This window comes from Elaeis guineensis, chromosome 15, assembly GCF_000442705.2.
Source record: "Elaeis guineensis isolate ETL-2024a chromosome 15, EG11, whole genome shotgun sequence".
In the NCBI taxonomy this organism is placed as follows: domain Eukaryota; kingdom Viridiplantae; phylum Streptophyta; class Magnoliopsida; order Arecales; family Arecaceae; genus Elaeis; species Elaeis guineensis.
The window spans coordinates 37,900,736-37,926,717 of record NC_026007.2 but is presented as its reverse complement, the minus strand read 5'-3'; the positions used below and the strand labels follow the sequence as shown (position 1 = coordinate 37,926,717).

General features: G+C 34.0%; 1 protein-coding gene across 2 annotated transcripts; it reads right to left on the bottom strand.

Moving 5' to 3' along the window:
• Window positions 1–2,988: 2,988 nt before the first annotated feature.
• LOC105035556 (heterogeneous nuclear ribonucleoprotein 1) lies at window positions 2,989–8,092 on the bottom strand. Of its 2 annotated transcripts, none has more exons than XM_010911148.4 (4): window positions 7,674–8,092; window positions 6,952–7,181; window positions 5,593–6,787; window positions 2,989–3,512 (listed from the first exon to the last, which is right to left on the bottom strand). In XM_010911148.4, exons 2-4 carry the CDS (start codon window positions 7,171–7,173, stop codon window positions 3,499–3,501), a joined length of 1,431 nt encoding a protein of 476 aa, XP_010909450.1. In that variant the 5' UTR covers window positions 7,174–7,181; window positions 7,674–8,092; the 3' UTR covers window positions 2,989–3,498. The 2 variants fall into 2 exon arrangements, with proteins under 2 accessions (XP_010909450.1, XP_010909449.1); XM_010911147.4 differs by having other exon boundaries at window positions 7,670–8,078.
• Between the last annotated feature and the right edge of the window lie 17,890 nt (window positions 8,093–25,982).

Here is a 25,982-nt window from a genome sequence, read left to right as displayed (position 1 = left end):
ATAGACCCCAAAGAAATTTGGGGACAGATGCATATATATGTCGCATGTATTGCAAGGGGCCCACATGTTAGATATCAGCAAAAAGACCGGTACACAACTCGTAGCATCCAAGAGGGCAAGCTTTGTTGTGTCTTGACCCAGGGCCCGTGGGATAGATCAATGCCTTCAAAAGTGTCCCACCTATAATGCACGTCTAGTAAATAATTAGAGAAGCATCAATATTCAATAGTGGTCCATGATTTCTGGCATTATCATCTGCATTATGTCAGTACTCGCAACAGTTTGGAAAACTGGCGATTTAGAGAGAGATAGTTAGGTAGGCTGTTGCTTCATGGATTCCTATTTGTTGATCGTCTTCAAACTCTTTAGTATGAAGTACCAGCTATGTCAGAATCCAAAATAAGGTGATAAGCTTCCAGTGGATCTGTAATCATGGCTTATGGAAGACCAAGATTATTCTCTTTGGAAGCTTTACTAGTGGCCAACCTTGGATAAAGATGATGGTTCAAGGAAACTGGAGAATGCAATCAAGAAGATAACTAGCATTTTGGATCACCATATGGTAATACTACATTATATTTCAAGGAAGCAAAATGATGAAGCCAATCCAGTGGCTAAGCAACATCTCTCCGGCATGAGATCGGTTCAACCAGCTGCTCCAAAGCAGGATAGACATTGAAATTTGCTGTCAAGTTAGCCTTCTACAAATCTGTGGTTTTGTGGCTCTATCCCTGAGAACTAAGTGAAAAATACTAGCAACAGTAACTAAAATCGCTTAGTTGTAACTTACTGAGTGCAATTTTTGCATTAACTTGTGAATAATTCATGAATAAATCAGAAAATTCACAATGATTGATTAACTCTTGGTTGAATCATTCATCAAAGTCTGGAATCATTCTGCCAATGGAAAAATCATCAACAATCCATAACATTTCAATATTTAGAGAATATTTTTACTGTGATCCATAAACAACAAGTGATCCAATCCCTTTTTGAGAACCATGGCTGGTATGCAGTGACTATCCAACAAACACCCTTGTCTGCCTCTTGAAAACACCATTCTGCCTAGAGCATTCAATCAAAATAGTTTTTACAGTAAGAAATTTCTCCGCTGTTCCTATGACTAGTTTGACAGGCAACGAAATTACCCCTAAAACGCCAGGGCTTAGAAGGAATATGAAGAACAGAATCAGGGAAAAAAAATTAAGGTGGTTGGCATACATCCAAGTGACCCACAATTTGCGTGGTCCATATTAATTGATAGGGATAGACCTTTGGCTTGCAATGCCAATGAAAAGAAGACAATCTTAAAGGATGTCAATTCAGAGCCTACGGATCTTAGATTCATATGCGTTTATACGAAAGAACAAGCCCCACCATTCTCCATTCATGTTGCAATGACCTCCAGTTTGGATTGGAGACTTACTTGCCAAAAGGGCCACCAATTGCTGGTTTTAAATTGACTCCACTTCTTTGAAGGCTGGCTTGAAACTTTGTTTTTAAATACTCTGGTAGACGCAGATTAAAGCCAAGTTTGATTCACCACAATTGGGAGATGAAAATGAAAATTAGATTCCCATCTATCCTATTCTCATGTTTGATATTATGTGATTATCATATTGTTCAAACTAATATATTATATTATTGTACAAAAAATATATTATATGTCATAATATGCTATTAATAATATTATTAATCATAGCATAATATATTATATGTTTTACACTATATACTATTCAGTTATATTTTCATAACTATGATATTGCTAAATAAGTTTTTTTTATTATAATATAATATATGCTATTAGATTATTTACCGTCTTACTTCAACTTTAATTATGTTTAATCATAATAACAACATCAATTTTGTTATTGATATTACTGTACATACTATTAGATATTAGTATATCATAATAATATAAATATATGAATTAAATAATTCTATAATAATGTAGTTTATATAATTACAAATTACATAGAATACAATATATATATATATATATATATATATATATATATATATATATATATATATATATATATATATATATATATATATATATATATATATATATATATATATTATTTAGATAATTGTTATTATCACATTACATAATATTAATATAACCTAGAAATATTTTTTAATGTTACTAGTATTACTAATCTTATTACTCACAAGTCCAGGCAACTTCTGTCTGCCAAATTATCAAGAGAACTGACAAGCCGTAGAATAAAGTCCCTACCCCACACCTAGATACACTGGTAATACATGTGCTCGGTAAGTCTAGAAGCTATGAAACACACTATACATAGATCTTAATTGAAAGCAATGCTCCTGTGAGAGGATACGAAGTACTGATATTGGACAAACCCATGCCGAATTTGCTAAGTAAAAGACAACCTCAAGTTGGCCAAGGAAATCCTACAGAACCTACTCACGAGTTAAGGATGGAAGACAAAGGCATCAAGACACCTATAAAGAAAAAGAAGAGAGAAAAAGAAGAGAAAAGCGCACTGAAGCCAGCGCAGAACATCTTGAGAAACAAAAAGCAATGTCCAGAAAGAAACTAAAAATAGTGTACAGCTAGAAAAAATCAAGGTACTTATTGATTAAGAGGATTCTTGAACCAAATAGTTATCTCCTAGAAGAGGACTCTAAAACAGTTATCTCCTGAATCTCTATAGCAACAAAGTATCAGCTACTTCATCATCCTTTGATGCCTGATATTCAGAAACTCATAGCAAACATCATGCGTTGTTAAGCATGCTTTCAGGAAAGCAAATTAGGGGGCAGACTGGATGGCTTCCTATGTGGCTGATCATGGCAACTCAGTGATTTCGGACCCCCCCCTCAGTCTTACCTACTTTTTTCAGGACATCATATTAACCGATGCGAGTGGATGTATTTTCCCTAGGACTCCATAAAGCAGCCGGTGCCAAAAAACAAACAAACAAAGAAATGCAGAAAGTAAAGTTTACTGAAAGCAAATTTTAATAGAAATGAATCAGAATAATTGGTAGCCTTATTCTTAGGGACCCACAAAAAGTATCCCTGAAAGTTTCACACTAGTAAATCAACCAGTTTCTGGTACATCTTCAGTAAAAGTTTAATTTAAAAAAAAGCACATACTTGGCGATAGCTATCACACTGCCAGATATTGAAGAAGTTTTTCCCTTGAAAAAAATAGTAGAAATCTGTATGGCGCCAGCATATCAAAACACTTCTGAACATATCCCGCAATCTGATTTTACATCTCAATCAAAACCCAAAATTCAAAACCTAAACTCAATGTAGAAACGAAACTCAAATCTCAAACCTTACACAAAATCCTATATATTTGAATTCTGCTGAATTTAAATTTCTGAAACCAACTCTCTGGTTAGCTCTAATAATTAACTAACCCATATATTTTATAGAACATCTGAAATTCACAGTCAAGCGCCTGATTCACTGGATTTTTCACCTATTATAAACTCTCGTATAGAAAGAATAATCTTCCTAGGCAGCAATTCCTGAGCAAAAGACCACAAAAAACCAACAGAAAATCAGATTGGCTGTCATCATTGCTAATTATCGATACAATGATAAAGGACGTAATAAAAACATAAAGAACATGGAAAGCATGCATGAAAAATTTATATACATCCCTCAAAATAAACAACCATATTGTTAGAATTAATGTAACAATGAAACCTTACTATATATAAAAATTTGTCCTGCCTACATGTCCGCTATGCCTGACAGGACAAGGTTGGCTAAAACCCATCTGACACTTTGACCACTATTTGATCAGGTTAGTATTAGAAGCATCCATTTGTAAGTCTATTAAAAGCTATTAGCTACATTGCTATGCAGTTCAGTTCATCAATCAGACTGATGGACATGTCAGAAGTACTGTCTTATCAATCCTTGATACAGTGAATTATATTATAATATCATCGGAGTCATTAGAGGACTTGACCTAAGCATCATGACATCAGATCATCATCATAAGTATTATGGATCTATAAAGAAATGAAACACTGCTTTCTTGAGTCAGTAGAAGGAAATCATTTGATAACTGTTTAGCATTCAACCTTCTATATTTATTTTTGTTCAAGTTTAAACAATCTCTAACCAGTTCCTCATATAAGCAGACTATTAGAACACATCTATGGGTTGATACGACAACCATTTAGGTTATGTTCAGATGTCATCTTTCCTTATTGGCATAATTTCAGACATGATGGTGGATAGAAACAAGGAGAAAAAGCCAGAAGACATAATGGAGCAAATCTAAAGAAGCTGAAAAGGAAACCTAGATTTTAGGACACTAAGTAACCCTTATAGTGGATTTTGACATGGAATGCTTTCCATGAACCGACAAACCTCTCCCTCTCTCCCTGCTTCTCTTAGCATCCGTTCCTGCTTGTGCAAGAGTTGTCCCAAGGATATAGGAAAGGAACATCGAAGTGAGTCCTTAAAGTTAACTTAAGACATTTTATGCTACATTTCCCTTACCTTACAGAAATCATATTTGGAATAATATTTACTATCTTTAAACCTTGCGATTAAGTGTTTCTTGGGAAAAAAGGCATTAATTAACAATTTAAGTCAGACATGATTGATTTCTAAATTTGTTCCATTTGTTTTGATTTGTCAGTCTAGCATCATAAATCATTGGACAGCCCATTCACCAGTCCAGTGAGACCAGAGAGATGCCATCTGGAATGCCACTTAATGGGCTCTGGGAAAAGGTAAGCATTCAACTTAAAGTGTTCCAAACATCGATAAGTTTCCAATAACAAAATAGAAATAAGAAAACCCTTGCAAGCAAACAAACAGTTGTCAATAATTATAACATAGGCCAAGGCAAAACCAATGTGGTGTGGACCTCAAATCCAGGTTTGAGAGTTAAATGAAGTGGAGGGACCAAATAACATGGATGAGGAAAACTATCATGGAGAGCATAAATACAGATGCGAATCAATGAAGATGATAAGATACTGCCAGTACCAAGTAGATAGGAAAAGATTTTCTATTTATGCTAACTTTCACCAAGACTCAGCACACAAAATATGCATGGCATTTTTTGACGGTCATGGAAACTGAATGATTGGTCGTGACATAATCAACCTACTAAGAACGTTTAGATCTTTTTCAATTATGTAGTTCCTTTGTTTTTCTCATTAAAATATTATGTGGTCCTTGAGAAGGATGTAACTCCCAAAAGAAGGGAGTGAAATCAAAGAACATTATTTAAACATGCAAACATCCCATCATGCCACAAGAACTGCACAAACATATGGTGCAAATATTCAAATGTTTTGACTTACATGATTCATTCGACTGAGGACATATAGAAGGAAAAATTGTGTACAGTTCCATGTTTTCCATGAGTTTCAAGTTATTTTCTATACTTCCATCTTTCTATAGACATAACTTGCATGCAGTTAGATAAGGTGATGAAGCCTCTTACCTATATTTGTATCAGTTCATAACATAAAAGCCATCAATATTACCACATAATCTAAATTATCTAAGATGTAGCTTATAAAATCCAGAAATTTCATATCTCACAGGGAAAAAAATGAAGCTGAAGGACTCTCTCACCTCTATTTGTTTGTCTATTGGTAACACTATGACCACCCATATAAGCTGCTGAATCCTTGGCAGTGACATCCGAAGCTGCATTGCCAAGCCCATAACCGAATGGACTGGACCCATCAAGGTCCGAGGGTATAGATCTCCAAGTTGTGTCTCCATATATTGAACTATTACCATATGAATCTGCATAGTTTGCTTCATATCCATTGCTCGATGCAGTAAAGGAGGAATTAATAGAACTGGTCCCAGCGACAATTCCATAAGTGCTGGAATCAAAGCCACTGTCCCCAGTTCCATAATCCAGACACGTTCTAGCATAGCCCAAACCACTGCCCACACCATGAGCCAAAATAGAAGAAGAGGAACCACCCCAACTCAGATTGCTATTACCAAATGCACCAAGGCTCCCATTTCCAGATGCCATTAAGGCATTAGAACTTGCAGAGTTGGTAGCATAATTAACGCCACTGCTACCCCAAGCGTTACGAGTCACTGAACTGAAAACTGACCTAGTACTAACATTACCCCCACCATACCCAATAGGGTTAGTGTATCTACTCATATTCCCACTATAATAAGGGCTCAATGCACGTCCATAACTGATGCTATTATTGAAATTTGAGCTTCCACCAAAGTTGGGGCTCATCCCTGGCTCAAAGTTCATTCCAATTCCATAGCCAGTACCAAATGAAGAGAACCCATTACGCCCACCAGCTAGTGCCCCAAATCTACCATCCATCCTTAATCCGTAGCCTCCTATGGTGCTTGGATTGTAACCCTGCGTGTATGCATTGAGAAGGCTACTGACCCTGCTCAAGCCATAGTTATATCCCCCAACAGGTGAGCGCATGCTTGGCCCTGGGGACAGTTCTTTAGGAACAGCCTTCTTAACTTCAACCATCTTACCATTAAGCTCATGAAAGGTTTTAAGCAGCACCTTATCTGCAGAATCCTCTGAAGCAAAAGTGATGAATCCAAAGCCCCTCGGCCTTTGTGTGTTGTGATCATACATCACAACAACATCAGTGATAGTCCCAAACTGCTCAAAGTACTTCTTGAAGTCAGCCTCCGTTACAGTGGATGCCAGGCCTCCGACAAAAATTTTTTTGGTGCGACCAGGAACCGGAGAACCATGGGCACTACTGCTGTTCCTGTGCAGCATGTGTTGGTCTTCCCTTGGAACAGCTTTTTTTGCCTCCACCTGCAAAATTCATTAACCAAACACACGAAATTATATTGAGCAGACAAAGGTCCAATTTTGAGCAATCCCACAACAATGACAATGCTGAATTAGGGATAGCATATAAACACGAATGCATCTGCGTATAATTGAAGAAAGGTTGAAAGGCAGAACTAAGTGGGTACCATCCGGCCATCAATCAAGTGTTTCTCCAAGACAACTCTCTCCGCAACGGCAGGGTCTGCAAACACAACGAACCCGAATCCACGCGCACGGCCGGTGATCCGGTCCTTCATGATGACGGCCTCCACTACCTCCCCAAAACTCTTGAAGTACTCCCGGAGGCGGTCTTCGTTGGTGTCCCACGAAATCCCTCCGATGAAAAGTTTGCCATTGTCCGACTCCATCCTTTAGTCTGCAATCCACCCATAGAAATCAGCACTATAACATGAATCCAAGCTCCAATTCAAACACAAAACCAATGTTCTTCATCTAATTCAACAATAACAACTACCACATGTACCAGATCCAATCTAGCATACACAATTCAAAGGAAAAACCGATGCACATATCAAAATCCAATTTTTTAACATCTGACGAAATAGACGGATAAGAAAAGAAGCATCGCACGATTGATATCAGATCTAATAAATACAGATAGAAGAGAAAGCAACAGAACCCAACAGACATCGCATAAAATCCAGTGAGAAATCCAAAGATTAAACAAGGATCCCATCGAATTCGATCGAGGAGCTTCGGATCCTCTTCTGATCGACCAAAGCCAAATCCAGCACCTCACGACACCGATCAAAATCGACAAAAAGATATAATTCAGAAGGCTTCAGCCATCAGGAATAGAGTATGCGGATCAAAAAAAAAAAAAAGAAAAAACGGACAGCTTACCAACCGATCTGAGACGCTTCGGAATCGAGAGCTCGAGAGGGGATGCTCGCTCTCTCTCTCGCTCGCGCGCGATCTCTATCAGTAAGATCTGGGGGCCGGCATCGAAAGAACAACAGAGAGGCTCCTCATATATACTCGCCCCCAGGCCTCTATTCCCTTTCCTTGTAGGAAAGAAGGAACGGATTCCCCTATCTCCGATTACCTTTTCCGCCTCTTCCTCCAATTCCACCCGTCTCAATTAAGAAAGATAGCGAGAAAAATGCCCAAAGCTATATATATTATATATATATAAAGGAAAGAGTGGTCTTTGGTGTGCAAGAGATAGAGAAGGTGACGGGTGATGATAGTATGGTGCGTTGGATTTCAAAATAAACTAACTAAATTATTCACTCTTTCATGGTAAGGAAAAGGGAAAAAAAATTATATAGGAAAGAAGGAACGGATTCCTCTATCTCCGATTACCTTTTCCACCTCTTCCTGCAATTCCGCCCGTCTCAATTAAGTAAGATCGCGAGAAAAGAGCCCAAAACCATATATATATATATATATATATATATATATATATATATATATATATATATATTTAAAAAGGAAAGAGTGGCCTTTGGTGTACGAGAGATTAGAGAAGGTGACGGGTGATGATAGTATAGTGCGTTCGATTTCAGAATAAACTAACTAAAAATGTATTTGGTTAGTCATTAAAAAATATTTTTTATTTTTTTATTTTTAAAAAATAAAAAATAAAAAATAATATTTAATAATATTATAAATATTAAAAATTAAAAATTAAAATAATTAAAATAATTATTTTATATATAAAATAAATTTTTTTTATATTTTAAATTTTATTTTTTTATTTTTTTTACTTCTACATGTTTAAAACGTCAAATCAAAAAGTAAAGAGCTCGAATTTTCCTCCTTCGTCGAGCTCTTCACCTCCCCATCTCCTTCTCTTTCTCTTTTTGAATCCTTCTCCCTCATCAAGCTTTTCACCTACCAGCCCTAAATGTTGTAATATAGTTATCAAATATATTTTTTATTTTTTTATTTTTATTTAATAACAAAAATTAAAAAAATAAAAAATATTTTTTAAAAATTAAAAATCAAAAAATATAACCAAACACACCCTAAATTGTTCACTCTTCCATGATAAGGAAAAGAAAAACAAAATTATAGTCGATAAGAGTAGCAATTTTGAGGGGCTCATCAAATTTCTGATTCGATCTAACTCAAATAAGATAAATTTTATCCGATTCAATAAAAACTTCAGAATGTATATGAATTCTATATAAAATATTCGAAATGGATTCGGATCAAATATAAGTAACGATATACACCATCTAAAATCTGATTTAATATAACTTTAATCTCAATTTCTCCTTCAAAAATTGTAATTAATTTATAATATTTATATGATGAGTTTCTTATTAGGCTCAATATCATCCAATTTGATCCAATTTTTTTAATCTATCAAACCTAAACTACTACTAACATGATTCAAGATGGGTACGAAACGGATATAGATATATAAAATTTTTAATTATGAAATGAATATAAATATTGGCTGAATTAATTTATATCCAATTAATTACCATCTCTAATTATCGATTGGATTGATGAAGTTCAAACACTAAAATAGAAAGTTTATTGGTTCCTTAAAGATAGTACCTAAGAAGTAATTGAGCATTGGATCAAAACCCAATGGTTAACTCTACCATTGAGGAAGGGATTTTTAGAATTTGCCCTTTGATTCATCAACGATGGAGATTGTCCCGTGCATAAATTATAAAATATATATATATATATATATATATAAATGATAGTTTTGAGATTTTTTTATATAAGAAATTGGAGATATTGAGATCGAGCCATGCCAGACCAAGCAATCAAACCAATTTAGCTTCCTTCCTTTTTTTTTTCTTATTTATTTATTTATTTATTATTTATTTGTTTGTTTGTTTGTTTACTTATGGAGGAATCAATTCCAGGCACACCCAATTGATATGGTTCAAACATGCAATGATATGAAAATAGTGTAAACCCTTGGATATACTTTTCATATGGAACTAATTTTAACACCGGCATAATGCCCATTATAAGTTTCTAGATGCATTGGAAAATACTCAAGTAGAGCTGAAATCGAATCGGATACGGATTGGATATCACCGTATCTATATTCATATTTATTTTATGTAACGAATACAAATATGGATATGGATATCATTCAGATGCAAAACTTCATATCCATATTTATTTTAAATAGATACGGACATAATTTGGATACTGAAAGTATGGATATAATTACAAATATTACTTAGATAATTAAACTTTATGATTATAAAATCAAAGATATTACTAGTATATGATAAATCAAACTAATAACATATTTATATAGTTGTTGTTGATCCTTCGATTGATTTTGATGATTGCTAAACTTTGAGTATATCATATATCTAATCATGTGTTTCAAAAATATTTGTAAGTCTTTCCAGATATTAAAATTGAAGAAATATTCATTGAAAAATATCTCCATAAAATTTACTAAGTCAAAATCTTCAAGAGAGAAAATTCAAGTTTAGACTTAGTGGAGTCAACCTTAGAGCAAGATAAGCCAACTCCTTCACTGAAACAAGGATGGCTCATTATGAAGAAAATGAAAGTGTAAGATGAAAATATTATTTAGAAGAGATTGGGGCCAAGAAATTTAAGTTTGAAAGGTTAAACAATGAAGAAAAATGAAGTTGAAAAGTTTAGAGTCAACCCACCCAAGAATTAAGCCAGCTTTAGCATGGAATGCTCTTGATATTTTGGTTTGGAGCCAACCCACCCAAGAATCAAGCTAGCTCTAGCACAGAATGCTCTTGATATTTTGGTTTGAAATGGATCCGAGCCAGCTTAAAATAGATCTGAGTCGGCTCTCACAGGGTGACAGAGAAAAGATTTTTGGGCTCTACAGGTTGAGTCAGCTCAAAATAAGATCCGACCAACTTTCTTAGATCGATAGAAAGTTGGTTTTTCAAGCCTGCAATTCGAGCCAGCTCAAGATAAATTCGAACCAGCTCTCTCAGATGGACAAAAAGATGAATTTGAGTTCTGTAGCTCGAGCCAGCTCGAAGTAAGACTCGAGCTGGCTCTCTCAGTGGGATAGAATGTTGATTTCTTGATGACTGCAAATCGAGCTGACTCGAAAGCCAGTTCGAGCCAGTTCGATGGTTTCTAACAAGCATAACGACTAATTTTCTAACCATTGCTCAACGGCTATTTCTCCACTCCAACGACCATTTCAGAGCTTCCAATAGCTAAAACTCACTCTCCAGCCATCTCCAAGTATATTTAGGGGTAGAGAATCAAATTGGAAAGAAGTTTTTTTGAGAAAAATGAGAGCTTAAAGTGAGATATCTTCAAGAATAAGAGGGAGCCACATTGCACATCTACAAGAAAGAAAAAGAGAGGTTTTAAGTGCTAAATTCAAAGGGCATTTCTAGAGCAGTCATCCATAGCTTTTCAAGCTTCCTCTCAACATTCAAAGAAGAGAAATCAAGCTTCAAATGCATAATCTTTTCAGCCTCTTCTTCAACCATAAAAGAGTTCATTGTTTTGTTTTTATTTAAACCAAAATCTTTATTTAGTTTTGTAATATCTTTATATGTTTCTTTAGGGAAAAAGAAACTTGAGATTAGGCCAATCCAAGCCCCTAATTGGACCAGTGTAAGATTTGATTGGTAAGCTCAGAAAACCAACTGGGATGTTAATGAGCCCAAAAAACTAACAGTATAAGATTTTGATTGGTGATGCCAAAAAACTAACTGAGTTTTATTTGTAAGTCTAGAAAAACAAACACACTGTAATTAAGGGAGGATTATAATGAAATCCCAAGGGAAACTTAAAGAGTGATATAGGTGTGGGTTGCACTGAACCACTACAAAATCTATATTTGTGATTGTGTATTGCTCTCTTTGCTTTCTTACTTTTCTTGCTTTACTTGCTTAACCTACTTTTAGTTCTTATTTATCATTAGATTATTAGTTGCAAAGTTTCATTGATTATTTGCTTTTGTCGCTACACATATTGATCACATCACAAGCACTTTGTTAAGTTTCAAATTGAGGAACATTATTGATTAAAAAGTAAATTTGATTAAAATTTTTAAATAATCCAATTCACCCTTCCTCTTGGGTTGCTATCTTTAGGCAACAAGTGATATTAAAGCAGGTACTCTAATATTAGATTTTTGACCTAGCGATCAAAGAGCTAAAGATTATGACAACCTCAATAGGGTCATCATTTGTTGAGACCAATTAACTTCTAGACCACCACTTTTTAATGGCTCTAATTACACCTTTTGGAAAGCTAGAATAAAATTCTTTATACAAGTACTAGATTATGACATGTGGGGAGTCATAACTAAATGACCATACACACCCACATTAGAAATTAATGGTGTATCTTTTCCCAAACTATAAAAGGATTGAGAAAAATATGATAAAAAGATGGCTCAATTAAATACAAAAGCTATCAATATTCTTTATTGCTCTCTTCATATATAAAAATTTAATAGAATATCCACTTGTACATCAGCAAAGAAAATTTGAAAAAGATTGAAAGTGAGTCATGAGGGAACAAGCCAAGTAAAAAAGTCCAAAATTAACTTGCTTGTTCATAAATATGAAATATTTAAAATAAAAAAATATGAATCAATTTCTGATATATTTTTTAAATTTACTGATATTGTTAATACTCTTAATGCTCTGGGCAAAATCTACTCTAACTATGATCTTGTTTGCAAGGTGTTAAGGCCTTTGCCAAAAGAATGGAAAGCAAAGGTGACAGCCATACAAAAAGTGAAAGATCTTATAAAGCTATTCCTTGAAGAATTAATGGGTTTACTTATGATTCATGAGTTGAATATGGCTCAAAAAAAGAAGAGGAGCCAAGAAAGATGAAAACCATCACCTTCAAGTCTACTGCATAATATGAGAAAGCAATAAGTCAGATGAAGAAGAAAGTGAAGATGATGAAGACTTGGCACTTTTAATAAGAAAATTTAAGAAGTTCATTAAAGAGAGAGATATGAAGAAGAAAAAGAATAATAGAGAAAAGAAAAATATCACTAGTTGCAAAAAGCACCCCAAAAGAATAAAAAAAAGAGCTATGCTAGGAATATGGGGAGACAGTGATTCATCAAGTTTGGATAAGAAAGAGGAAGCATCAAATTTTTGTCTCATGGCCAATGAAAATGAGGTAAATTCTGAAAACTCCTTCCATCTTACTTTCAATAAGTTGTTTGAGGCCTTTAATGATTTAATGCATAAATTCAAGAAGTTAAGGCTGAAAAACAAAGAGTCTAGAAAATCTAATCTTTCTTTGACTGAAGAGAAAAATAAAAATTTGAATAAAAAAAAGATTATTTGAAAAATATGAAAAACATAATCAAAGAAAAAAATTTTTGAAACAAATAGAAGCTTTAACTAAGGAAAAAAAATTTGCAAAATCTGAAAAATCCCTAGTTGAAGAAAAAGAAAAACTTTTGAAATCTCAAAGATCTTTAGAGGATGAAAAAGATAAATACTTGATGTTTAAAAGATCTCTTTTAGAAGAAAATGTCAAATTAAAGAAAGAGATTGAAAACTTGAAGTCTATATTTCAAAAGTTACAATTGGATCTTAAAAGTTTCAAGCTATTTTAAATAAGCAAAAGGCTACTTTTGATAAAGTTGGAATTGAGTACAATTCATTGAGAAAACAAAAATTTATCAAAAACATGCTCAACAAAGCTTCAACTAAAAATCTTTCAATCAAGTGTTTTAAATGTAATAAAATTGATCATAAAATTTTTAAATACAATATTAAAAGAATTAGCCAAATCTCTATTAAATAAATTTGAGTTTCAAAAGAAATCATGTGTTCTAATCTCCATAGATCTAAGATGACTTTGGTACCAAAAGTTAGTAAATGATTTTGCAGGTACACTAAGGATTCAATGGAATGAAAAGAAAAAATTCTTATGAATGGATATCTTGAAAATGAACTTAGATGGGTGATGATATTTGGTATAATCTAAACCTTTCTCATATCATTCCATCAATATTTGTTAAAATTATTTTGATTGAATCTATTTTAATGATCTATTAATGTAGTTGCATATTATGATTACTCGCTTGAATTATTTTTTATTTTCATATAATTGATTGACTTTGATATTTACAATAATCTTATACTATGATTTGAATACTTTGATTTTAAAGATAATATTCTCTCCTCTATGTATCATATTTTGAATAGATGTGAACTAAAATTATCTTAAAATTCAATATCATATCTTAGCTTCCCCATATCAAATATACAACTAAGAAATTTAAATTAAAAGAAGCTTAATTGTCTATGAATAATTTTAATTACAAAGAATGTAAATGAAACTAATCTTGATATTTTTTCCATAAGATGCTTAATTATTGAAATCTCTTCAAAATTTGTATGACCTAAGTACTAGAAGATAAGTCATTCAATCATAAAACTCAAGTGCTTGTTATGTTAATTTGCATTGCATCTTAGGTTTACCCTTAAAGATTTAAAAGAAAAAAATTAGTTGAACCAAAACTCATAGAGCTTCTATCTAGATTCTCATTTATTTGAATATCCTAGATTTGATTAATTATCAAATTTCCAATTAATTAATTTTTGATTCTCCAAATTAACTTGAATATTTTTCTTGATCATCAATTTGATCTTAAAAGAGAATTTATTGATGAACATTGATACTTTATTCTGATTGATTGATTGATTTTAAAAATTAAATTTAAAAAAATATTCTTCTTAAATTTTTTAAAGTTGATATCAAATAAAATATTTTAAGAAAGCTGTCATTTATCTTTAAAGCTAAATATTTAAGAAAAAACTTCAGTTTTATTCAATTGATATCAGATAACTTACTGTATATTTTGTATCTCATTGATCTACTTCTTAACAAAAATGAAAGAATATCTTTATCTTAAATCTAATTTTGCAAAGCTATATTATTGATAAGATATCATTTGAGATAAATTCAAAAAATTAATATTTTTTTTAAAATTAATTGCTTAATATTTCTTATGAAAAGGTTGAAACGATCTTTTTGAATAATAACTAAAAATTTATTAATTTAAATAATTTGTTGATATTAATTTAAATTGATTTATCATTCTAAATTCTTAAAATTATTTGATTTGGATCAATATATCTTTGTCACTTCAAAACTAAAATGATTGGTAACAAATTTTTTTTTTAAAGTTACTATTTCAAAAAGGTCTTGTATCAAGCTTAATTTGAAACATATTTTTAGACTTTGCTATGATTGATTGCCTTCAAGAAATGAATTTAAAATATATATTTTTTAAAATCTCTAATTGATTTTAGACAATCTAGTTTTGCTTTATACTCTATTGCTTTATCTCTTAGCAAAATAAAAAGAATGCCTTATGTCAAGTTTATGCTTTGATACTATGTTTTGCTCTAATATTGCTCTAATACATTTATGATTTTCCTTCTAAATTTATTTGATTGATATTTGTTAAGAAAAAAAATAGAGAGAAGAAGAGATGAATTTTGAAATATATCTCATATGCTTAGCTTTGATACTCAAAATTCTTTGTTATGAAAAGCTTTATCCCTTTCAAATCTTTGAAGCTTAAAGCTTACTTGCAATTAAATTTGAAATATCTTTTAAAGCATAAATGTTATTCATAAAAGAGGAGTATCAAGATAAACGAATCAGTTGATACTAACTATAAAAAATAGGAGGAGATAACGTTATTAGAACTTAAAGAAGAAATTACTTTGAAACTTAATAAAAATAAAAATTATTGATTTATTTGTACACCTCTATTGCCTTGATTTATTTTTAAAAAAATTATTTATACTTGATTTTATCATTCACACTTTACATGATTTGATTGTTAACTAATATCAAAAATATTTTGCTTCGATTGATCATTTTTTTGCATCAAATTGAATTTGAAAATATAAATCTTTATTTTATTCAATTAATGAATCTAAAACTTTATCTCCTTTGATCTTTTTAAGTTGCATCAATTTTTTTTTAAGGAAACCTTGATTTGATCTAAATTTCATTTCATTTGGTATCAAAAAAATTCTTTCAAAGAAGTTACTATATAGATTGGTTTTTTGGATAAATAGCATAAAGAAGATTATTTTCATAATTGATATCATATTTTCATAATTGGTATCAGATGGATTATTGTTGCTCCTAGATTGATTTTGATGATTACAAAGCAGATTGAAGGGGTACCAATATTTTTTATTTGAAAAAGTCTTTGTGCTCTTCAGGGGTAAAATCGTAATTTTACCAAAACTCTAATTTAATAGTATCATTTGGTAGAACAAAAGATTTGTGATCTATTGGCAAAAATTTTATTATTTTTGGACTTATATTTTTGAAGTTATGCATGTTTGAAATCCATGAGTCGACTCATGAGTCAGCTCATGGCACAATGAGCAGTTTGGCACGCTGAATTTTTGGCTTGACACGGCCTGTGAGTCGACTCTCAAGGCATGAGTCGACTCATGAGTCGACTCCTGCAGTTTTAGGCCAAAATTTACAGAACCCTATTTTCTGGTTGCTTCAACAGAGGTCGACTCATGAGTCGACCCCTGAGGCATGAGTCGACTCATGAGTCGACCCCTGCGACGGAATTTTTCCACAACAGCTAGTTTTTAACCCATTTTAAGTACTTTTAATGCTCATTTAATGTGGTCTAACGGCTCTTTTTCAGCCTAGAATATTTTTCTCTATTTCTTAAAGCTATAAAAGGATTCAAAGGTGGGAAACAAACAACAAGAAGAAAGAGAGAGTGCAAGAGATTAAAAAGAAAAAGAAGAGCATTCAAGAGAGCATTCAAAAGAGAAAGGGTTTCTCAAGCCAACTTTTTAGCCCTAATCAAGAGCTCATTTAAAGCTTCCAAGAAGCCATCAATCCAAGCTCACCAACTCCTCAAGCGCTCAATCAATTCTCCATCCACTTTGAGGAAATCCAAAAAAAAGGGGCTTCTTCTCTTGAGTAAAGTGTATTTAAGGTTATATTCGCTCATTAAAGGGACTTTTCTTGTACTTATTTGTGCTATAAATTGTTTTACTCATTTTGAGTGATTGTTTTTATTTTGGAGGAATTCCAAAATAAGGGAAGGTTGATCCGAACCTAGAATCGGAGTGTATTGGGTTGGCTTGTACCCGAAAAATAAGTGGACTAGCTTGGGATAGCTAGTGTCGAGTTTTTGACGTTTGTATTCGGGTTGAATACAAGTTTAGTGGATTGAAATTTCCAAGTAGGAGCTTGGAGAGTGGATGTAGGTGCAAGGTTGGCACCGAACCACTATAAATCCTTGTGTTTGTGGTGTGCATAATTACCTCTCTTTAACTCTTCATTATTTTCTTGTATTCTTGCTTTAGGCAATTAATCTTGAACTAAAATCATTCTCCTCATTCATTTAGCTATTGACAAACATCTTTCATAAGTCATTAGTTAAGCTTACAATTTTTAGAAACCCAATTCACCCCCCCTTTTGGGTTGCATAGCTGGGCAACAAGTGGTATCAGAGCCCGGTGCTCTAGTCCGTCTTTGATCTAAACAATCAAGGAGCCAAAGATCTATGGCAACCCACGTCGGTACTTCTCTAGCCGAGGGGCAATCCACCAACCGACCTCCACTTTTCAATGGGTCTAATTACACCTATTGGAAAGCTCGGATAAAAATATTCATACAAGCACTCGACTATGATATGTGGAGTATCATAGTGAACGGTCCTCACACACCCACTAAAATTATAGATGGTGAGGAATCAACCAAACCCGAGAAAGAATGGGATGAGGTTGATAAAAAGATGGCCCAATTAAATGCTAAAGCAATGAATGTACTTTATTGTGCTCTTGATGCAAATGAATTTAATCGCATTTCTACTTGTTCTTCTGCTAAAGAAATATGGGATAGGTTAGAAGTAACCCATGAGGGAACCAATCAAGTAAAAGAGTCTAAAATAAACATGCTTGTGCATAAATATGAATTGTTTAAAATGGAGCATGATGAGTCCATAACTGTAATGTTTACTCATTTTACTGATATCATTAATGGTTTAAAGAGTCTTGGTAAGTCCTATACTAACAATGAGCTTGTAAGAAAGATTCTCAGATCCTTGCCAAGAATTTGAGAAGCCAAAGTGACTGCCATCCAAGAAGCGAAGGACTTGAACACTCTACCTCTAGAAGAGCTTCTTGGATCTTTGATGACTCATGAGCTAAGCATGAAGCAACATCAAGAGGAAGAAGTCAAAAAGAAAAGAACCATCGCCCTCAAATCCACAGCTCCTCCTGATGAAGAAACTGATGACACTGAAGATGAAGAACAAGATGAAGAGATGGCTCTCATCACCCGAAGATTCAAGAAATTTTTGAGAAAAAGAAAACAGGGGATGAGAAAGAGGTCATTCACAAAAGGAGAACAAAGCAAAGAAAAAGAGAAAGACCAACCCCTTATCTGCTACGAGTGCAAGAAGCCGGGACACTTCAAATCCGAATGTCTAAAACTGAAGAAAGGTCCTAAGAAGTTTAAGAAGAAGGCCATGATGGTCAAATGGAGTGCGAGTGATGACTCAAGCTCCGATGAGGAAACCTCAACCGAACAAGCCAACCTGTGCCTTATGGCACACGAAAATGAGGTAATTTCTGAAACCCCTAGTGATTTTACTTTTGAAGAATTGCATGAAGCATTCTATGATTTAGTTGATGAATTAAAGAAACTAGGGATGAAAAATAAAGAGCTGAAATTGAAAAATCAATCCTTAGTGAAACAAGCTGAAAACTTTTCAATTGAAAAATTCACCTTGCTTCAAGAAAATCAAAGCTTAAAGAATGAAATTGCCAAGCTAAAACCAATAGTAGAAAAGTTCACCTTAAGTTCAAACAAACTCAATATGATTCTTGATAATCAAAAAGCTGTATATGATAAGGCTGGACTTGGCTATAACCCCTTGAAGAAACAAAAATATCTGAAAAATATTTATGTAAACTCTTTAAGTAACAAGTTGTTGCTCCTAGATTGATTTTGATGATTACAAAACAGATTGAAGGGATACAATATTTTAAAATGAAAAAGTCCTTATGCTCTTCAAAGGCAAAATCGTAATTTCATTAAAATTCTGATTTGATAGTACCATTTGGTAGAACAAATGATTTGAAATCTATTGGTGAAAATTTTATTGTGTTTGGACTTATATTTTTGAAGTTATGAAGGTTTGAAGTGCATGAGTCGACTCATGAGTCAACTTATGGCACTGTGAGCTGATTGGCACGCAAAAATTCTCCTTGGCATGCTAGTTTTCTGGCTTGGCACGACCTGTGAGTCGACTCATGAGTCGACCCACAAGGCATGAGTCGACTCATGAGTCGACCCCTGCTAATTTGAGCCAAAAAATTCCAGAAAAGCATTCTCTGGTTTTTGCAACAGAGGTCGACTCATGAGTCGACCCCTGAAGCATGAGTCGACTCATGAGTCGACCCCTGCGACGGAAAATGTCAGCAACGGCTATTTTTTTTGTCCGTTTTAATTGCCATTTATGCTTCCTAAAAATCCTCTAACGGCTCTTTATCTGCCTAAATTATTTTCTCTTGCTACTAATGCCATAAAATGCTTAAAATGGTGAAAGAAAATTGCAGATTAAATAGCAGATCAAATTGCAAAGAAAAAGAAGGGAAAATCGGGAGATCAAACGTGAGATCAAAAGAGAAGAGAGGATCCAAAATCTGAGATCAACGAAATATTCAAGAAGAAGAGAGAGGATCCACAATATTCAAGAGAGTTTGTGAAAAAGAAAAGCAAGAGCATTCAAAGAGAGAATCTTTCAAGTCGATTGTTTTCAACCTTGATCTAGAGATTGTTCAAAGCTTTCAAAAGATCTTCAATCAACAATCAACCTCTTCTCAAGCGTTCAACCGTTCATTCATCTTGAGAAAATCTGAAAAAGGGGTTCTTCATTTGAGTAAAGCTTTTATTGTTATATTTGCTCATTTAAGGAGCTGTTATTGTATTCATCTGTGCTCTAAATATTCTTATTCTTTGTGAGTTTTTGCTCTTGTTTTTGAAGGATTTCCAAAACAAGGAAAGGTTGATCCGAACCTGAAATCGGAGTGTTTTGGGTTTGCTTGTACCCGGAAAACAAGTGTTCTAGCTTGGGATAGCTAGGGTCGGAGTTTCCGACGTCTTGTATTCTAGCTTGGGATAGCTAGTGTCGGAGTTTCCGACGTTTTGTATTCGGGTTGAATACAAAGGATAGTGGATTAAAATTTCCAAGTGGGATCTTGGGGAGTGGATGTAGGTGCAAGGTTAGCACCGAACCACTATAAATCCTTGTGTTTGTGGTGTGCTTTATCGCTTTATCTTATTTCTTTATTATATCCTTGCAATACTACTTTAGGTAATTAATATTGATTTAAAGCCATTGTTTTGTTCTTCATAAGTTATTTGTTGGGCTTAAAATTTTTAGAAACCCAATTCACCCCCCCTCTTGGGTTGCATAGCTGGGCAACAAGTGGTATCAGAGCCAGTGCTCTAGCCCTTCTTTGATCTAACAATCAAAGAGCCAAAGATCTATGGCAACCCATGTTGGAACTTCTCTAGCTGAGGGGCAATCAACAAACCGACCTCCACTTTTCAATGGGTCTAATTACACCTATTGGAAAGCTCGGATAAAGATTTTCATACAAGCACTCGACTATGATATGTGGAGTATCATAGTGAATGGTCCTCACACACCCACCAAGATTATAGATGGTGAGGAGTCAACCAAATCCGAGAAAGAATGGGATGAGGTTGACAAGAAATTGGCACAATTAAATGCCAAAGCTATGAATGTTCTTTATTGTGCACTAGATGCTAGTGAATTTAATCGCATTTCTACTTGTGCATCTGCTAAAGAAATATGGAATAGGTTAGAAGTCACCCATGAGGGAACAAATCAAGTAAAAGAGTCTAAAATAAACATGCTTGTACATAAATATGAATTGTTCAAAATAGAGCATGATGAGTCCATAACTACTATGTTTACTCATTTTACTGATATAATCAATGGTTTAAAGAGTCTTGGCAAATCTTATACTAACAGTGAACTTGTAAGGAAGATTCTCAGGTCACTGCCAAGAACTTGGGAAGCCAAGGTGATTGCCATCCAAGAAGCAAAGGACTTGAACACTCTACCTCTAGAAGAGCTTCTTGGATCCTTGATGACTCATGAACTTAGCATGATGCAACATCAAGAGGATGAAATCAAAAAGAAAAGAACCATTGCCCTCAAATCCACAACTTCACCTGATTATGAAACAGATGACTCTGAAGATGAAGATCAGGATGAGGAGATGGCTCTCATCACCCGGAAATTCAAAAAGCTTCTAAGAAAAAGGAAACAGGGGATGAGAAAGAAATTTACAAAAGGGGATCAAAGCATAGAAAAGGAGAAAGATCAAACCCCTATATGCTACGAGTGCAAAAAGCCAGGACATTTCAGATCCGAATGTCCTCAATTGAAGAAAGGTCCAAAGAAATTCAAAAAGAAGGCAATGATGGCGACCTGGAGTGCGAGTGATGACTCAAGCTCCGACGAGGAAACCTCAACCGAACAAGCCAATCTGTGCCTGATGGCACATGAAAATGAGGTAACTTCTGAATCCACTAGTGAATTTACTTTTGAAGAATTGCATGAAGCCTTCTATGATTCAATTGATGAATTAAAGAAACTAGGGAAGAAAAACAAAGAGCTGAAATTGGAAAATCAGTCCTTAGTGAAACAAGCTGAAATTCTTTCAATTGAAAAATTCACATTGATTCAAGAAAATCAAAACTTTAAGGATGAAATTAACAGGCTGAAATCTATAGTAGATAAGTTCACCTTAAGTTCAAACAAGCTAAATATGATCCTTGATAATCAGAAAGCTATATATGATAAGGCTGGACTTGGTTATAAACCCCTGAAGAAACAAAAATTTTTGAAGGATATTTATGCAAATTATCCAAGCAAAAAGCCTACAAATATTACTTGTTTTAAATGTGGAAGAATAGGACATAAATCATACACATGTCTTATTAACAAATATGCAAACACAAAGAAAATATGGGTTCCAAAAGGAACCATTCTGACTAACCCGAAAGGACCCAAGAAAGCTTGGGTACCTAAGACAGAAACTTGATCTGTGCTTGCAGGTGTGTCTAGCATCCCAAGAAGGAAACAGGAAATGGTATCTTGACAGCGGATGCTCGAGACACATGACTGGTGATGAATCACAATTCATCACGCTTGATGCTAAGGATGGAGGGATGGTCACCTTTGGAGATAATGGCAAAGGAAAGATCATCGGGATAGGTAACATTGGTATCACTCCCTCCAAATACATTGAGAATGTTTTACTTGTTAAAGGTTTAAAGCATAACTTACTTAGCATTAGTCAATTCTGTGATAAAGGGTATAAAGTAAGTTTTGAATCATCTGTATGCATTGTGACGAGTCCTATTAACGATGGCATTAAATTTATAGGACATAGGCATGGCAATGTTTATATGGTAGACTTGAATGATTTAACTAAATTAGACATGCAATGCCTAGTTTCCTTAAATGCTAAAATAAATGAGACTAGTTGGCTGTGGCATCGTAGACTTGCACATATCAGCATGCATTCTCTTTCAAAATTAATCAAAAAGGATTTAGTTCTCGGTTTGCCAAAATTGAATTTTGAAAAGGATAGAATTTGTGATGCATGCCAATTAGGTAAACAAACTAGAGTATCATTTAAATCCAAAAACACTATTTCAACTTCTAGACCTTTAGAGCTCTTACATATGGATTTATTTGGACCAACTAAAACCACTAGTCTAGGAGGAAAACGATATGGATTTGTAATAATAGATGATTACTCTCGTTTTACTTGGGTTTTCTTTTTAGCTCACAAAAATGAAACCTTTCAAATTTTCACTAAATTTCATCGAAAAGTCACTAATGAAAAAGGGTTTTCAATTCAAAATATTAGAAGTGATCATGGAACAGAATTTGAAAATCATGACTTTGAAAATTTTTGTGATGAAAATGGAATTGGCCATAACTTCTCTGCTCCTAGGACACCCCAACAGAATGGGGTAGTTGAAAGGAAAAATAGAACCTTAGAAGAAATGGCTCGTACCATGCTTTGTGAAAGCAACCTTCCAAAATATTTTTGGGCGGAAGCTATTAACACAGCATGTTACATTTTAAATCGTGCTTTAATTAGACAATTTTTAAAGAAAACCCCCTATGAACTTTGGAAAGGAAGAAAACCAAATATAGCATATTTTCATGTTTTTGGTTGTCGATGTTTTGTATTAAATAATGGCAAAGGAAAACTTGGTAAATTTGATGCAAAATCAGATGAAGCAATCCTTCTAGGTTACTCCTCCACTAGTAAAGCATTTAGAGTGTTCAACAAAAGAACCTTAGTAGTTGAGGAGTCCATACATGTTGTCTTTGATGAATCTAACGATCTTCCTTCAAGGAAGAATGAGGGTGTTGATGATGCAGATCCACTAATAGAAGGTATGAAGGAGATCACTCTGAAAGATTCAGCAACTCTAAAAGACAAGGATCAAGAAGATGAACAAAATGAGAAAGGTAAAGAAATTCAAGAATAACCTCAAGGTACAAATGACTTACCCAAGGAATGGAGGTATGCTCACAACCACCCTAAGGAGTTAATTATTGGTGACCCTATGCATGGAGTAAAAACACGTTCTTCACTTAGAGATGTACTTAATCATTGTGCTTTTGTATCTCAACTTGAACCTAAAACTTTTGAAGAAGCTGAAAATGATCATAACTGGATTAATGCTATGCAAGAAGAACTCAGTCAATTTGAAAGAAATAATGTTTGGACCTTAGTAAAAAGACCTAAAGATTATTCAATAATTGGCACAAAATGGGTCTTTAGAAACAAATTAGATGAGCATGGAAATGTAATTAGAAATAAAGCAAGACTGGTTGCTAAGGGATATAATCAAGAAGAAGGAATTGATTTTGATGAAACCTTTGCACCTGTTCTAGATTAGAAGCCATTAGATTTCTACTTGCTTATGCTTGCTTTATGAAATTCAAACTATTTCAAATGGATGTTAAAAGTGTATTTTTAAATGGATATATTTCTGAAGAAGTATATGTAGAACAACCCCCTGGATTTGAAAATCATGCTTTTCCCAATCATGTCTTTAGATTAAATAAAGCTTTATATGGTCTAAAACAAGCACCTAGAGCATGGTATGAAAGGCTAAGCAAATTTCTACTAAATAATGGTTTCTCAAGAGGCAATGTAGACACAACCCTATTTATTAGAAGAAACCAAAATGATATGCTAATTATACAAATTTATGTTGATGACATAATTTTTGGGTCTACTAATGAATCCCTTTGTCAAGACTTTGCTAAGCTTATGCAGGGAGAGTTCGAGATGAGCATGATGGGAGAACTCACTTTCTTTCTCGGACTCCAAATCAAACAATCAAAAGAGGGAATCTCCATCACCCAAAGCAAGTACACCAAGGAACTACTCAAAAGATTTGGAATGGAGAACTGCAAACCTATTGGCACACCAAGGAGTCCCTCAAGTAAGCTTGACAAGGATGATGAAGGTAAAAGCGTAGACTTAAAATACTACAGAGGTATGATTGGCTCATTATTATATCTAACTGCAAGTAGGCCTGATATCATGTTTAGTGTTTGCTTATGTGCAAGATATCAATCTAATCCTAAGGAATCTCATTTGAATGCTGTTAAAAGAATCCTTAGATACTTAAATGGTACACAAACTATAGGGTTATGGTACTCTAAGGACTCAAAAATTAATTTGTTAGGATATTCTGATGCTGATTTTGCTGGATGTAAATTAGATAGAAAAAGCACAAGTGGAACTTGTCAATTTCTTGGAGTTAACCTAATCTCATGGTTTAGCAAGAAACAAAATTCGGTGGCACTGTCTACGGCTGAGGCCGAATACATTGCAGCCGAAAGTTGTTGTGCTCAAATCTTGTGGATTAAGCAACAACTCAAAGATTTTGGAATCAAACTTAATGAAACTCCAATAAAATGTGACAATACAAGTGCCATAAATCTATCTAAAAATCCAATACAACACTCAAGATCCAAACATATTGAAATAAGACATCATTTTATAAGAGAACATGTTCAAAACAAAAATATAATTCTTGAATATGTTTGCACTGAAAATCAATTAGCCGATATCTTTACAAAGGCCCTTAGTGAGGATAGATTCTGTGAAATTAGGAGAAATCTAGGAATTCTAGATCCATTTGCCTAAACTTCTCTTAATTATTATCAAATATTCTTAGAGCTCAATTTTCAACAACTATCCTGGTTCCAAAAGCTCAATTTTATCACTCTAAAAAACTTATCATTGAGCAAAATTCTTTCTCCCAAAATTTTGAATTTTTCTGAAATTTATTTGCATTTTTCCTGATTTTCTGAACTTCATGAGTCGACCCCCATGAGTCGACTCAATGGCAAACTTGTAAATCCCACCAACTTCCATCGGGTTCATTGTTTTTAAAACGGGAAACCCTGTTTATGAGACGACTCATCTTCTCGTCGTCTTCCTTCCGAAAGCCGTCCTCTCCAACTCTTTTTGCTCCAAATCCAAGGATCAATTCTGAGGCAATTCTCCCTCCTTATCTCCACCAAAAATTGCCTCCTTGAAAAGGACTTTTCTGTGCTTTCTCGCAGTGATAGGCGCGGGTAGAACGTGCCCTAGAACTTCACCGTTCATTCAAAATCCACTTCTTTTCTCCACCAAAATTCTTCTTTACTCTTTTGTGATCCCTCCTCCACTGAATTCAAGTCTTCTTGTCTGCTACTTTATTGGATATGGCTCCAAAGATGAAACTTTCCCAAAGGAGGAAATCAATCCGAGAGCCTGAGAAAATTGTCCGAAAGAAAAGGCATGCTCAGTCTTCCACTGTTCCCAATTCAGTTTCAGTACCTGCTCAAGGTCCCTCTCAATCCTCCATAAGCCTCAGTGTAAATCTTCTTTCTGATAGAAAAGTAGAAACCGGGAAAAATATAGATTTTCGATTCTTTGAGAAAGAAGGCTTTACTTTTGCTACCAAGATCAAAAATCAAGGATGGGAACTTTATTGCTCTCTTAAGGAAGTCACCTATGTTGATCTAGTCAGAGAGTTCTACCAGAACCTAAATTATGGAAACGGGTCTGTGACTTCAACTGTAAAGGAGATTGACATCTGTTTGGAT